General features: G+C 37.5%; 1 protein-coding gene across 20 annotated transcripts in view; it reads left to right on the top strand.

Annotated features, from left to right (window-relative positions):
* Positions 1-13,892, top strand: part of LMNTD1 (lamin tail domain containing 1) — a 369,630-nt gene that overhangs the window by 121,060 nt on the left and 234,678 nt on the right. For 6 of the 20 annotated variants that reach the window (XM_070619350.1, XM_070619360.1, XM_070619351.1 and 3 more), the window contains one exon: positions 1,466-1,589. The exons of the other annotated variants lie outside the window; for them this stretch is intronic. In XM_070619350.1, the coding sequence (XP_070475451.1) occupies positions 1,494-1,589 (96 nt within the window). In that variant the 5' untranslated portion in view covers positions 1,466-1,493. The remainder of the gene's footprint in view (positions 1-1,465; positions 1,590-13,892) is intronic. 20 annotated transcript variants of the gene reach the window in all.

The raw sequence follows: 13,892 nt of genomic DNA, 5'->3' as shown, positions 1-13,892 counted from the left end.
ACTTAGAAAAATCAGGTAGAGTACTCTTTGGCTAAGGGCCTTTGCAGTATGGTGCACTATTGCTCTTTAGCCAGGAATATGTGTACAGCACAGTGTGTCGGCTAGAGGCTAAATCTCATTGGCTGAGAAAGTGCCACCTACAGCATGGGTGGAGTGCGGTGAAGGAGTTTATATAAATATATACATAAAGAGTTTGTTATAATGTATTATAAAATTTATGTGTATTTAATATATATATACATATATTACTTTCTAAAGGAAAGTATTTCAGAGATTTATAGAAATTTAATGAATCAGCACTGTCAGGAGCATTATCAAATTGGCTTTGTGTGTATCACCCTAGATAAGAACTTCCAGAAGATGCTTAAACGAATGCCCCTAATAAATTATAATTAGGTTTAGATAGAACACTTGGTGTTTCATTTCTTTTTGTAATAAAGTCAGTTGATGGTGTTGTCATTTTCAATTTACCACTAAGAAAACAGAAATCTAGATACACCATCCAAGGATTCCACTGGACCCTGCTGCCTCTCAGAATTCAGTGAAATTCAGATATTTGGACGATGAAACAATTATTTACAATTTTAATTTACTTTGCCATCTTGTTACAAATAATCTGTATGTCGCCTTCTTAGTGCCATGTGCTGACTTTTAATTAAAATTTAATTAAGAGAAGCAGAACCAGCAAAGTGTATTATCATTATTATTCATGGTTCATTGTTGATTAAGGCCTTTATAATAAATGTGTAATACAAAGTTATACATTGTGAATATTTATGGAACTATCCTGTAAAGAAATTGAGATTTAAAAAAAATTTAAACAAACTATGCTTCCTGAGGAATTTTTTTTTTTTTTTTGAGGAAGATTAGCCCTGAGCTAACATCTGCTGCCAATCCTCCTCTTTTTTCTGAGGAAGACAGGCCCTGAGCTAAGATCCATGCTTGTCTTCCTCTACTTTATATGTGGGACGCCTACCACAGCGTGGCTTTCCAAGTGGTGCCATGTCTGCACCTGGGATCTGGACCAGTGAACCCTGGGCCGCCAAAGTGGAACATGTGAACTTAACCCCCGAGCCACTGGGCCGCCCCCCTGAGGAAAAATCTTGTTTATAAAAAGGAAATGTATCAGATAATCTGCTGCAATTACTAAATGAATGGACTTGTTAAAACATGAATTGGCTATAAAACGTCATAAAATGTAACATATTAAGCGACTGTTTTTGAAGTCTTTCCAGATTTTTTTTTTAATGAGTTAACATATTGTTTTTAACAAAGAACTCCTGCAGGCAGAAAAGAAATGAGAACTGATGAAAATTCCCATAATGCTTCATTCTCTGGTGGAATTTTTAGATCTTGATGGGGTTTGTTTCATAATCAGCTTTGGCATTCAATGGCGTCTTTTATTATAAAACAGAGAATTCTTGCCTAACATGGCCCTGTTCCCTTTTTTTTTTTCTGCCCTCAGTTTCTGGAGTTACAAATGCCTTTAAACAATGATCAAGTCATGCTGCAACAGGCACAGGAAACAAACGAACCGTGCCACAAGAATTACTAAGCTTGGGTCTGAAATCCCAGCATTGAAGAAGAAGGTGAGATCAATAATGCTCGAAAGGATGAGTTGTGAAAAATTTGGGCTTCATACCTGCTATTTTATCCTCGTTCTTCATAGAACACATGAATTGGGATTATGGAAAGCATTATAAAACAATTACTTGTCATTTCTAATTATGTAATATTTGGAAAGTGTCCAGATGCAACTGTGTCATATATTTTTTTGGACTACTAGGCTATAAAATAATTAGAGAGAGAGATGAAATCTAATTAATTCAATAAAACAATTATCTGACTTAAAAATTGTTATACAATTGACCCAAAGGGTAGTTGATAGAACCCCTTAAATTCTAGGTGTCATCGAACCTTCACATACTACTGAAAATATGTAGCTGCTTTTTTATTACTTCAGAGGATCAAGCGTCTTAACCTTTCTCCACATATTATATTAATTTCCTCAGACTACCTCAATATACTGTTCTCACTCACAAAAAATGTTTCTCATTACAATAACTTACCAAAATGAGAAATTTTTTCTTATGATCATGAACTGGCTAAAACTCACCAAAGATGTGAAAGTGATTAATCAAATATTATTAGACAAAAACAGTAATTCTCCTCCACAGCAAAGGAAACCATCAACAAAATGAAAAGGCAACCTACTGAATGGGAGAAAATATTTGCAAATCATCTGTCTGATAAGGGGTTAACATCCAAAATAACAGACCTAATTGTCATTACCCTTTGTCTACTGGAGTGCGCCAAAGAATTTCAGAAGATTAGTCTGTGTTTTATAGACTATAGTAAAGCTTCTGACTCCGTGGATCCTGAAAAGTTATGGGCTGCTCTGAAAGAAATGGATGTGCCTCGACACTTGATTGCCCTGATGCATAACCTGTATTGTGAACAAGAAATCACTGTCAGGACAGAATATGGAGAGACAGCATTGTCTCCTAAAGGCAAAGGTGTCACACAGGGTGCATTTTATCTCCCTATCTGTTTAGTCTGTATGCAAAACATATCTTATGAAAAACTGGGCTAGACTGAGATGAAGGAGGAGTGGAAACTGGTGGAAGAAGTATCAACAATCTAAGATACCCAGATGACACCATCTTACTGGCAGAAAGCGACCATGACTTGAAACAACTTCTGAGGAAAGTGAAAGAAGAAAGTGCCAAAGCAGGATGGCATGTCAACATCGAGAAGACAAAAATCATTACTACAGAAGAACTACACAACTTTAACATAGACAATGAAGGCATTAAAATTCTTAAAGAGCTTGTTTCCCTTTGTTCAGTCATCAATTTAAATGGAGACTGCAGCCAAGAAATCAAGAGAAGACTGAGACTTGGAAGGACATCAATAAGAGAATTAGGAAAGATCATCAAGTGTGAGGAGGTGTCATTAGAAACCAAGGCCAAGATTATCCACACTCTCATATCCCTAATTACCATGTATGGATGTGAAACGTATCTTGTGGACACTGGACAGTGAAGAAAGCTAACAGGAAAAAATTGATTCATTTGAAACAAGGTGTTAGAAGAGAGCTCTACAGATACCCTGGACTTCCAGAAAGATGAACAAGTGGGTCCCAGAGCAAATTAAGCCTGAACTCTTGCTGGAGGGAAAATGATAAAACTGAGGCTGTCCTACTTGGGCACATCATGAGAAGGCAGGATTCTTTGGAAAAATCAATAATGCTGGGGAAAGTACAAGGCAGCAGGAAAAGAGGAAGAACAAATATGACATGGGTTGACTCCATAAAGGAAATCATAGACGTGAGTCTAAAGGAGCTGCATGGGGCTGTTGAGGACAGGACATTGGAGACATCACTCATTCATGGGGTGGCCAGGAGTTGAGCTGACTTGACAGCATGTAACAGTAACAACCTGAAATATATAAAGAACTTATACAACTCAATAGCAAAAAAATACACAAATTTAAAAATGAGCAAAGGATCTGAATAGACATTTTTCCAAAGAAGACATACAGATGGCCAACAGGTCATGAAAAGGTGCTCAGTATCACTAATCATCAGGGAAATGCAAGTGATAACCACAGTGAGATATCACCACACGTCTGTTAGAAGACCTATTATCAAAAGACAAGAAATAAGACGTTTGGGTGAGGATGTGGAGAAAAGGGAATCCTTCTGCACTGTTGGTGGGAGTGTAAATTGGTGCAGCTACTAAGGAAAATAGTATGGAGTTTCTTCAAAAAATTGAAAATAGAACTATCACATGATTCAGCAATTCCACTTCTGAGTATTTATCCAAAGAAAATGAAAACACTAATTCGAAAAGATATATGCACCTCCATGTTCATTGCAGCATTATTTACAATAGCCAAGATATGGAAACAACATAAAGGTCCATCAATGGGTGAATGGATAAAGCAAATGTGGCATATATACACAAAAGAATATTATTCAGCCACGAAAAGAATGAAATCTTGCTATTTGTGATGACATGGATGTACCTTGAGGGTATTATGCTAAGTGAAATAAGTTAGACAGAAAAAGATAAATACTGTATGATCTCACGTATGTGTGAAATTGTAACAAAACAAGCTCATAGATATAGAGAACAGATTGGTAGTTGCCTGAGGTGAGAGGTGCAGGGTGGGTTAAACGGGTAAAGAGGGTCAAAAGTTACAAATTTCCAGCTTTAAAATGAATAAGTCAGAGGCCGGCCGGCAGTATAGTGAAGTTCCACTTTTGTGACCCGCAGTTTGTGGGTTCAGATCCTGGGCGCAGACCTACACACCATTCATCAAGCCATGCTGTGGCACTGTCCCACATACAAAATAGAGGAAGATTACCACAGATGTTAGCTCAGGGACAATCTTCCTCACCAAAAATAAGTAAATAAATAAATAAAATAAAATGAAAAAGTCATGGGGATGTTATGTACCATGGTGACTATAGGCTATAGTTAATAATACTGCATTGTGTATTCAAGAGTAGCTAGGAGACTGGATCTTGAAAGTTCTCATCACAAGGAAAAAACTGTAACTATGTATGGTGATGGATGTTAACTGAACTTATTTTGGTAGTCATTTTGCAATATATACAAATACCAAATCATTACATTGTACACCGAAAGCTAATATACTGTCATATTAATTAGACTTCAAAAAAAAGAATAATTCTCTTATCTAGTGATGATGATTGCATACTAATGTGAATATACTTAATTCCACTGAACTGTACACTTAAATGGTTAAAACGGTCAATTTTGTGTCATGTATATTTTACTACAATTAATAAAACACCACAAAAAAGAATTTTAAGAAGTATAGTTATGCAATGTTTACCTGGACACCCCCCCACCAAATTTAAGAAAAAGAATACTGTAGTTAACTTTGTCATCTTATGAGAGTCTTCCCAAGATCTCCTCCCTCCACTTCTCTCTGCCCAGCCCATCCCTGTCCTGACCTGAATTTTACCTTATCATTCCCTTGCTCTATTATTTAGTCTTGCATGTCGGAGAGCTTTATAAATGGAATCTTACATATTTTTCTGCAACAGCCTTCTTGTTTAATCTTTAATTCCTGAGATTCATTCACATTGTTACATGTAGCTGTACTTCATTTATTTTCACTTATAAAATATTCCATCACATGGATATACTGTAATCTATGTATCCATTTATCGTTGATCTATTCGTTGACATTTGGATTGCTTCTCTGTTTACTTTTTCTTTTCTCTTTTTTTGGTTAATACACGTAGTATTGCTACGAGCCTTTTTTCTTTTTGTATACGTGGACAAAATTGTCCTTATGGCGTATGCCTAGGATTGAAACAACTTTTCTAGATAGTGTCAAATTGCTTTACAGAGTGGTTGGACCTGTGTACCCTCCCACCAGCCTTATGTAAGTGCTTGGGTTACTCCTTACAGGCTTGTAATATTTGTCAGTCAGGTGTGTGTAACATGGTAGTTCACTGTGGTTTTAATTTTCATCTCCTTGATTTCTAATGAGACTGTGTATCTTTTCTTTTGTGTTGGCCATTTATGTTTTCCTCTCTGTGAAGAACCTGTTCAAACCTCTTCTTCATTTTGCTATTGAGTTCTTAGTCTTTTTCTAATTAACTTGCAGGAGTTCTTTTTGTGAGTTATGTGTATTGCAAGTCTCTTCTCCCAATTTGTGACGTCTCTTTTCACCCTCTTTTTAGTGTTTGCAACAATAATTCTTTTAATTTCTATTATGGATGAAATGATGAAGGAAAGAACAAAAGATTTAGTTTTTGGAATCTATTCTATGTCTTGTTGTCTCGTTAATTACGCAGGGTCTATCATCCAAAAAGGTTGAGTTTGTGTTTCTGCTGATTGAAGATAGCAACTGCATCTCAGTCATCATTAAGTATTCTTTATGGTAGTACTTCGGCTGTACATGGAACAAATTATTGCTCCATCAATTTCAGTATCCCACTGTATAGAGTTTATTCAGTAGCTATGCAACCTGACAAACATAGAGATGCTTTATTTTCCAAGATGAGAATAAGTTGCAGGCACTCAAGACTCCCACATTAGGAGCACATTAGGCTTTGTAGCCCCACAGAGCCAGTTGCAAAGACGTCCTCCTTTACTTTCCAAATGCATGAGGTTAGATAAGATCTCTAGGCTTCAATTTCTCTATCTCTGTTTTGGGACTAATAATAGCTACCTCATAGAGTTTTGGGGTAGATTTAATTAGATAATCTATGTAGAGTACTCATCATTTAATACATGCTCAATAAATGGTAATTACTAGTGGTATTATAATTACAAAAAAAATTTCTATGCCAAGATTCACTGTACAGAGATGCTTTATTTTATTAAAACAAAGGAGTAGAAATTTAAACTCCAGGGAGGGTAAAACTTACTCCAATCAGATCTTAGACCTAGCAGAAGTAGTACCAATGAGTTGGTACCACAGCACCAGGGCTAACACCCATACGGTGAGACAAGGGTAGAGAATGTCCTCACCTTCTCCATCTGCCCCCAAATCTCCATCTACTTCTAGTTCAATCCAGCTGTGCCACAATTAGGAATAGAGTAGTTAGGGAGATGGTGGCACAAGAACACAATGTACTCCTTCATTGCATATGGAGAACTTCTTAGAGGCCAGACTGGAATCCTTTCCCATCTCTCTATCCATGTTGAGACATGGATAGCACCGAGACCTTGTGATTTAGCCCTAAATCATGAATGAAAAAGACGTTATTGCTTCCCTGGAGGATTTTATAATCTAGCTGGGAAAATAAGAATTCCTATAAAATAACTGGAGAGTTATGAAGAAAAGATAATTGTCAAACTGGGAGTTATTTGAATAGCTACATCCTAGAAAAAGTTAACTGACATGAAATCATTATTAATTGAAATAGGTTATTTGTTTCAAAATTTACCGCTTATTGAAAAAAAGACAAATGTGCTTCTAATTCAGTATTTTGTTCAAATGTCGTCAGAGGTAGTCCAACCTGATATCATATCAGCTTCAAGTTAATTTGCTGCATTTTCTTTGACTATGTTCGTTATTATTTTGAAAGTGGTTGTTCACTTGGTTGACAAGAAAGGTGGATCAATTCTCTGCAGCTTAAGTGAACTAACCTGGCCAAGGTTACCTCCAGACAGGGAGTCATTTTCACAGACGGAGCTGAAATATGTAAACTGGTAGTTCTGTACTTCTCCAACCCACGGCTTTTCCAGCTCGAGTGAAGATCTATTTTTGTCTGGGTAGCTTAAGTAAGGTGTCATGTTAGTGACAGGATGAATGGCTCTCACAGGGAACATGAACTCTGGCTTCCCAGTGGCTGCCTGTGCCTGCTTCTCCTCCAGGATGCTTTCCTGCTTATCAAGGGAATGAAGACAAGTGGATGCAGGTCCCACTGTGCTGTGGCGTCTTTGAAATACTTGTGAAGTATAAATCAGGGTTTCCATTTCTGAAGCAATTGCAACAACTCTTTAGCACAGAGGATGGGTACAGTTGAAGGAAATAAATTTGCAAAACTCTTTCGAGAATCATTTTACATTAAGATAGCCAGCAAACAAAACTGAAATGACTGGAAAAAAACCAAAAGCATCTGCTACTCTGTTGTAAAAGTCAGGATATCTCTCTACTTATGCAACTTGTTCTGAAATAAAGCTATTATTCTCCCCAGGTCACTAATGTAGATATAAACACCCAGCTAGTAAAATCTTCCTCTCTGAGTTTGCAGACTGCCTTGTTTCCAAGAGCAATGGTTTAGCGAATGTGTCAGCTGTCATACTTACAGCCATCACTCATGCCACAATTGAAATGATGTGCTGTGTACGTGTCCAAGCTTAGGGCAGGATGCTTATTGTCTAGCCAGGAAATGAGGCTTCTGACATTCTCTTCGGCTCTCAAAGATAAAATAGTTAAATATGTGTGATGGCTCGCTGCTTCGTAAACATCTTCATGCACAGGACACCTTTGACAGTCTTTCCTGAGGTCATTAGAGAGTGTGTACTGACCACAGTTGAAAGCCATTGGGTACACCTAGTGTACCTTTACTGCCTAAAGAGGGTGACTGCTTTTAGAAAAGGAAATATTCTAATACAAATAGACGCTCTTAAAAAGAGATAAACCAGAGTATTGATTTCCACTATCATTCTCGTGTCATGTTCAGCAAAGCAAATAATTCTGAACGTAATTAGGGCATACCACCTCTTTAAGGTTTTCACATATTCAAGTATTTCTTTCATGTGCTTCCTTCTAATATAATTGCTTAGTATAAAATTAAAACCTGTTGAAAGTGAATGTGAGTGTGAATTAGTTTTATATTATAGAAAGTGGAGAGGAACCCTCCGTGGTGATAGGCCCACCAGAAAAAAAAATTTCAGTAGAAAGTTTGTTATAATTTTCCGAAAGAATCTACCTTGAGAATCACCACTGGAGTATGTGAAAGAATGCCAATTCTTTTGTTTTTTGAGGAAGATTAGCCCTCAGCTAACATCTGTGCCCATTTTCCTCTACTATATTATGTGGCGGGGACTCCTGCCACAGCATGGGTTGATAAGCAGTGCCAGTCCTCGCCTGGGAACCGAACCAGCGAATCAGAGCTGCCGAAGTGGTGTGCGTGAACTTCACTGCTACGCCACTGGGCCAGTCCCCCAATTATTTTTTATTATTAATATATAATTGACATATAAGATTACAGTAGTTTCAGGTGTATGGAATGGCCCAATTCTGACAAAGGTGGTCGAATAGGTTTCTCATCCTGTTTTTGCATTTTCACCTCAGCAGATGATGTCACCTTATTATTGTTACTTCTCTGGCTATTTGATCAATGTTCATCAGGTTTGCAGAGGTTGTGCCTTCTACTCATTGAAGAGGTCTAAGTCAGTTATTACTATCAAATTGTCAGAGAGCTGTTGTGTTAAAAGACGAGAGATTCCAAATGGCTGGTGGTTGAGTTTTCAGATGTCTTCTATGATGCTGAACTACAGGATACAAGCCATTGTCTCTCCCCACTTGTCACTGGATTCTAGATTCTTCCTCACTACTCAGAGTGTGGTGGGGGACCAGCAGCACCCTCGGTACCCGGAAGTTTGTTAGAAATGCCAAACCTCTGTTCCCACCCTCTGGGCTACTGAATCAGAATCTGCATTTGAACAAGCTCTCCAGCAGACGTATAGGCACGTGAAAGTCTGAGAAAGGCTTCTCTGCTGTATCAAAGATTCATTCCATTTGGCCTTTCCTAACCCCTCCTTTTGCCCTATTACTTTAAGCCATTCCAAATATTCTTTACTATTCAATTTAATTACATAATAGATAGAACTTACATGTTAGATTCTGCCTTTTCTAGTGAAATATGAACTCAGGATTGAGAAAAGGCAATACAAAAACTGGGCTTTTCATAAATTAATTCTTAGACATTCTGAGTTTCTTACATTAAAAATGTATTCTTAATAGATTAGTCAAAACTACTGGCTAAATACAATACTTATTAAATAATGATAATTACAATAATAATGTTCATAAGTGAAATAGTAGGATGAGACATTCTTTTCACCTCTGAATTTCCATATTTTCTGTTTTTGTTGGTGTCTCAATTGCCATTACATTGGGAAATAATCATATTGATTTAAACCTGAAGAAAATAGGTGAACAGATGCCAAAACCTTCGGGAAAGCTCCTAAAGGTAATGTCTTCAGCATTTGAAACTTTTAATGACAATATTCTTTCTTTTCTCTTATTGAAGAAAAATATGTCTGTGGCACAAAAGGCCTGGGTTTCTTTGGGGGAATGTCACAGTTCTATTGGGTCAAGCCACATCCAGAATCCTGGGACAATCTCTTCATTTGACCGCCCTAGGATAGCATTGGCGATAGAGATATCTGCTCAAATCTCTGCAAGCACATCATGTTACATGTGCTCAAAGTTCTATGGAAAGAGAACAAAAAATTATTCAATAGTAAGCAAATAGGCAAATTACGGTACTCTAACACCCCACAATGAACATTGTTTGTTGTGTGCTAATCACTATTAATTACTTGGCATACATTACCTCAGATTCTATTACATAAGAGCCATTATTCTTATTTTAGAATTAAAGAAACTAAAGTTTAGAGAAATCTAAAAACTTTCCCAAGATTATACAAATAATAAATGATGGAGCTCATATTCAAACTGAGGTCTGTTAACTAACCTAAGGTAGGCTCTTAACTAAGCTATATAGCACTTAACTGCTTGACATAGAATGAGTAATTGCCATTTCAGGCATTAAGGAAAGGAAGCTGCATATAGTGGGCTCCTACAATCCTCTTCTGGCCTAAACACCGAAGTCCTAGCTACTGCTGGCTAATGATAACAGTCTGTGATGTGCTAGGTCATGGTGAGCCCAGGTCTCCAAAGGCCCTGCTTGCACTGCCGACGAGAAATCATCAATATTATTTAAAACTTAGGAAACAAGTTCAGAGCTTTAATTAAAATACGGTAGAGACCTGATTCAAATCCAGTTCTGACTTAAAATCCTGTGCATTTTCGTAAGAGAATGAACAGCAGAAATAGAGGGAGGAAGGGAGAGACGGCGAGGAAGAAGGGAAAGAAAAAGAGGAAGAAAGGACTGGAGGGAAGTAGAGGAAGAAAACTTTGAATCCAGAAAAGTTTCTCTTCAACAAGCAAGAGATTAAAATTGACCATTATATTAATTTCATTGCTCGTACTATTATTTAATTTTATTGTGCAGGAGTACCTTAATATAGGCCTAAAAGCAGATCATAGAAATAGGGGGAAAACCCAACATTAGTAACAAAAACATAGTATACTTAATGGAAAGACCTCTGATCGTCCATTAAATTATGTTTTCTACTGAAATGAAGGCCACATCTAGGGTATCTACATGCTAATTCTGCCACCTTGCTCAACTTTCTGAGGTTTTTGTTAATGTTCAATAAACTGGGATATAGAGCTGATAGCCAAAGAATTTACTGATCTGTGTGTGCTATTTAAATTTTCTTGAAATTATTCAAATTTCTCTGGCCTAGAAATCAGGGCAGAATTTCAGGACAGATGGCTTAGTAATGAGTTTTTCACCTCTTTCAGCTGCCAAGCAATTTGGAAATTGCACTAGGCCAGGCCCCTGTCAGTTCAGTTCAGCACTTCAACTTGAAGACTAGTCTGACACCAGGAAGTTGTCATCAGCAGCAGCTAATGCTTAGCAAGTGTGGCATACCAAGTGTCATAAAAATGGAAAGAAAAAAATATTCTGTTTTGATTATAACTTCCTCATAAGTTTGTAATTCAACTGAATTTCTGCGTTGAACTAGAAGTTCAACTTCTATCTCTAGTCCAGACACCCTTCTTAGTTTTGGGTCCATTTATTTGATTTATCTGTTGGACATTTTTACCTGAATATCATACAGGCATCTCAAAGAACACATGCTCAATCTGAATTCTTGATATCCCCCAAGAAAATTCTTCTTCTCCAGTGCTTCCTACCTTAACAAATATTAATGTCATCCAACCATCCAGTGATTCAGACCTGGAATCATTCTTGACTAATCCCCTCCTCCCTGCACCACATCCAGTCACCAAGCCTGTTGGTTCTACTTCCTAAACATCTCCTGAATCTGTGCACTTCTCTCCCTCCCCACTGCCATCACGAACTTTAGGCCATCATCGATTTTGACCCACATTTGGGCGTAGGTCCCTCACTGAAGGTCGTCAACCTTCCCTCTTCTGCCCAACCCATTTTTCCTATGGAGCCAGTCTGGTACTATACACTAGATCATGCTATTCTGCTGCTGAAAACCATTCCATGCTTTCCACTGGTTGGGAAATGAAGCCTAAACATCTCAGCATCATTTCTTACCAGTTAGTCCTTTAGTCAGCAAATATTTACTCAGTGACTATCGTGTGCCAGACCTTGTTTAGGCTCTGGAGATCCAGCAGTGGACAAACAGTCATTGTCCCGTAAGAAGCTTGCACACTATTGGGAACAGACAGACAGTAAACATGGAAACAAATAAATGAATAATTTTAGGTACTGGCAAATACCCAGAAGGGAGATATTTGTGGGATGTGCTGCCTATCAGCTTTTCCTGGTCCCACCTAAACTAACTTAGCTGCTTACATGCTATTGGGAGCAAGGAGAAAAAACATGAAAACAAATAAATGATTAATTTTAGGTACTGAAAAATACCCAGAAGGAAGATATTTGTAGGATGTGCTCTCCTATAGGTGCTTCTGCCACTACAATTTAGCACCCTTAATTTGTTTCTTGCTTCTCTATCTTCTATGCTGGAATCATTATAGATTTGGCGAGGGCAAGGATTCTTTCTAGATATTCCTATCATATCCCAATGCCTAGTTATTGCCTGGCCTTTGTCAGATGTTTAATAAATATTTGTGAAATAAGTAAACTTTACTTCTTGAGTATGCATTGATTGATTGACAAGTTCTTATCTGATTGGGTGAAAATAAAAAATATACGGTGAAATAAAAAATTGGGTGAAAAGAAAAATATAGGCCTCCTGAAATTTATGACTGTTCAGATATTTACAAACTTACATAAACTATGTTGAACTTTCCAATAAATTTCTTAAACTTATTCACAGCAAATCACTAAATTCCTACAGAAAATGAAATTCTACATATTACTGATTCCTTAGTTTTTCTTCTCATTTGCTGAGAAAACCAAATTGAGAAAGAGCTTTGGGAAATTGTGAGGTGGAAAAATATGCTCTGTAATTAAAATACTGCAAGGACAACATACATGGCTTCTGTGTCGTATTAGGTGAAGAAACAAGAAAGTGGGTGGGATAGGTATAATTCTTTTAAGCAATGCTGTGTTAATATCTCCTGCTTTTTCAGTAGATTTACCTTTCCAAGATTTATACCTACTAATCTGTTATATCAAAGTTTAAGTCCGTGCCAGGATTAGTAGAATAGTGTTACACCCTTCTAAAGGGAAATTGAATGACCACAGTATCTTCCATTTTTAGAGTCTGTGGAGAAGAAAATTTTGTCTACCTGTGTTCACCATAAAGTCAAGCAAATCACAACAAATAACATCAGCTTGAATAAAGATTTAGATTGGCTTTTAAATACTTTTTATTTATTTATTTTAGAAGGTAAAACCAGCAACTGTTTATTTAGCTCACAATTCTGTGGGTTGGCAAACTGGACTGAGCTCAGCTGGTTGGTTCTTCCGGTCTCATCAGGGATCATTCATGTGACTTCAGTCAGCTGGCAGTCAATGACCTCAATCACTTGTCTGGTGGTTGGCTTCCTGTTGGCAGGGGCAACCTATATAGTTGGGCCATGTCTTTCATTCTCTGGAAGGCTAGCCTGAGATTATTCACTGGGTAGAGGTCACAGCAAGAACGGAAGCTTCAAGGCCTCTTGATGTCTAGGCTTGGAACTTGCACAGACTCATGTTTGCCACAGTCTGTCGGCCAAAGCACAGCACAGAGCCAGCCCAGGTCCAGGAGATGTGAACATAGACTCCACCCTTGAGGAGAGGAGCTGCAAATATTGTGGCTATCTTTGTAATCCACCATATAGTGTGAAGACTGTGATCAGATGGTCATTCCATTCTATAGCTTTCAGCCTAGTTGCCACAGTAGAAGTTTGTCCCTTGAACATTTTCTGAAGGTTTGTTGTTGCTACCTTGAGGTCCTGAGCAAGAGAATGAAGTTATCTTTTTTTTCCTCTGTTCTTTTCTTTTTTTTTTTCTAATTGCTGTAACATTGGATTATAACATTATATAGCTTTCGGATGTACATTGTAATATATTTTGAATTCTCTGTAGATTACATCATGTTCACCCCCCAAAAACTAATTATAGTCCATCCCCTCACATGTGAGCTAATCACCTTTTTGCCCTCCCCTCCCAA

Source organism: Equus przewalskii, chromosome 5 (assembly GCF_037783145.1).
Source record: "Equus przewalskii isolate Varuska chromosome 5, EquPr2, whole genome shotgun sequence".
Classification (NCBI taxonomy): Eukaryota; Metazoa; Chordata; class Mammalia; order Perissodactyla; family Equidae; genus Equus; species Equus przewalskii.
The sequence above is the reverse complement of the archived record's forward strand: the minus strand, read 5'-3'. Positions and strand labels throughout refer to the sequence as shown.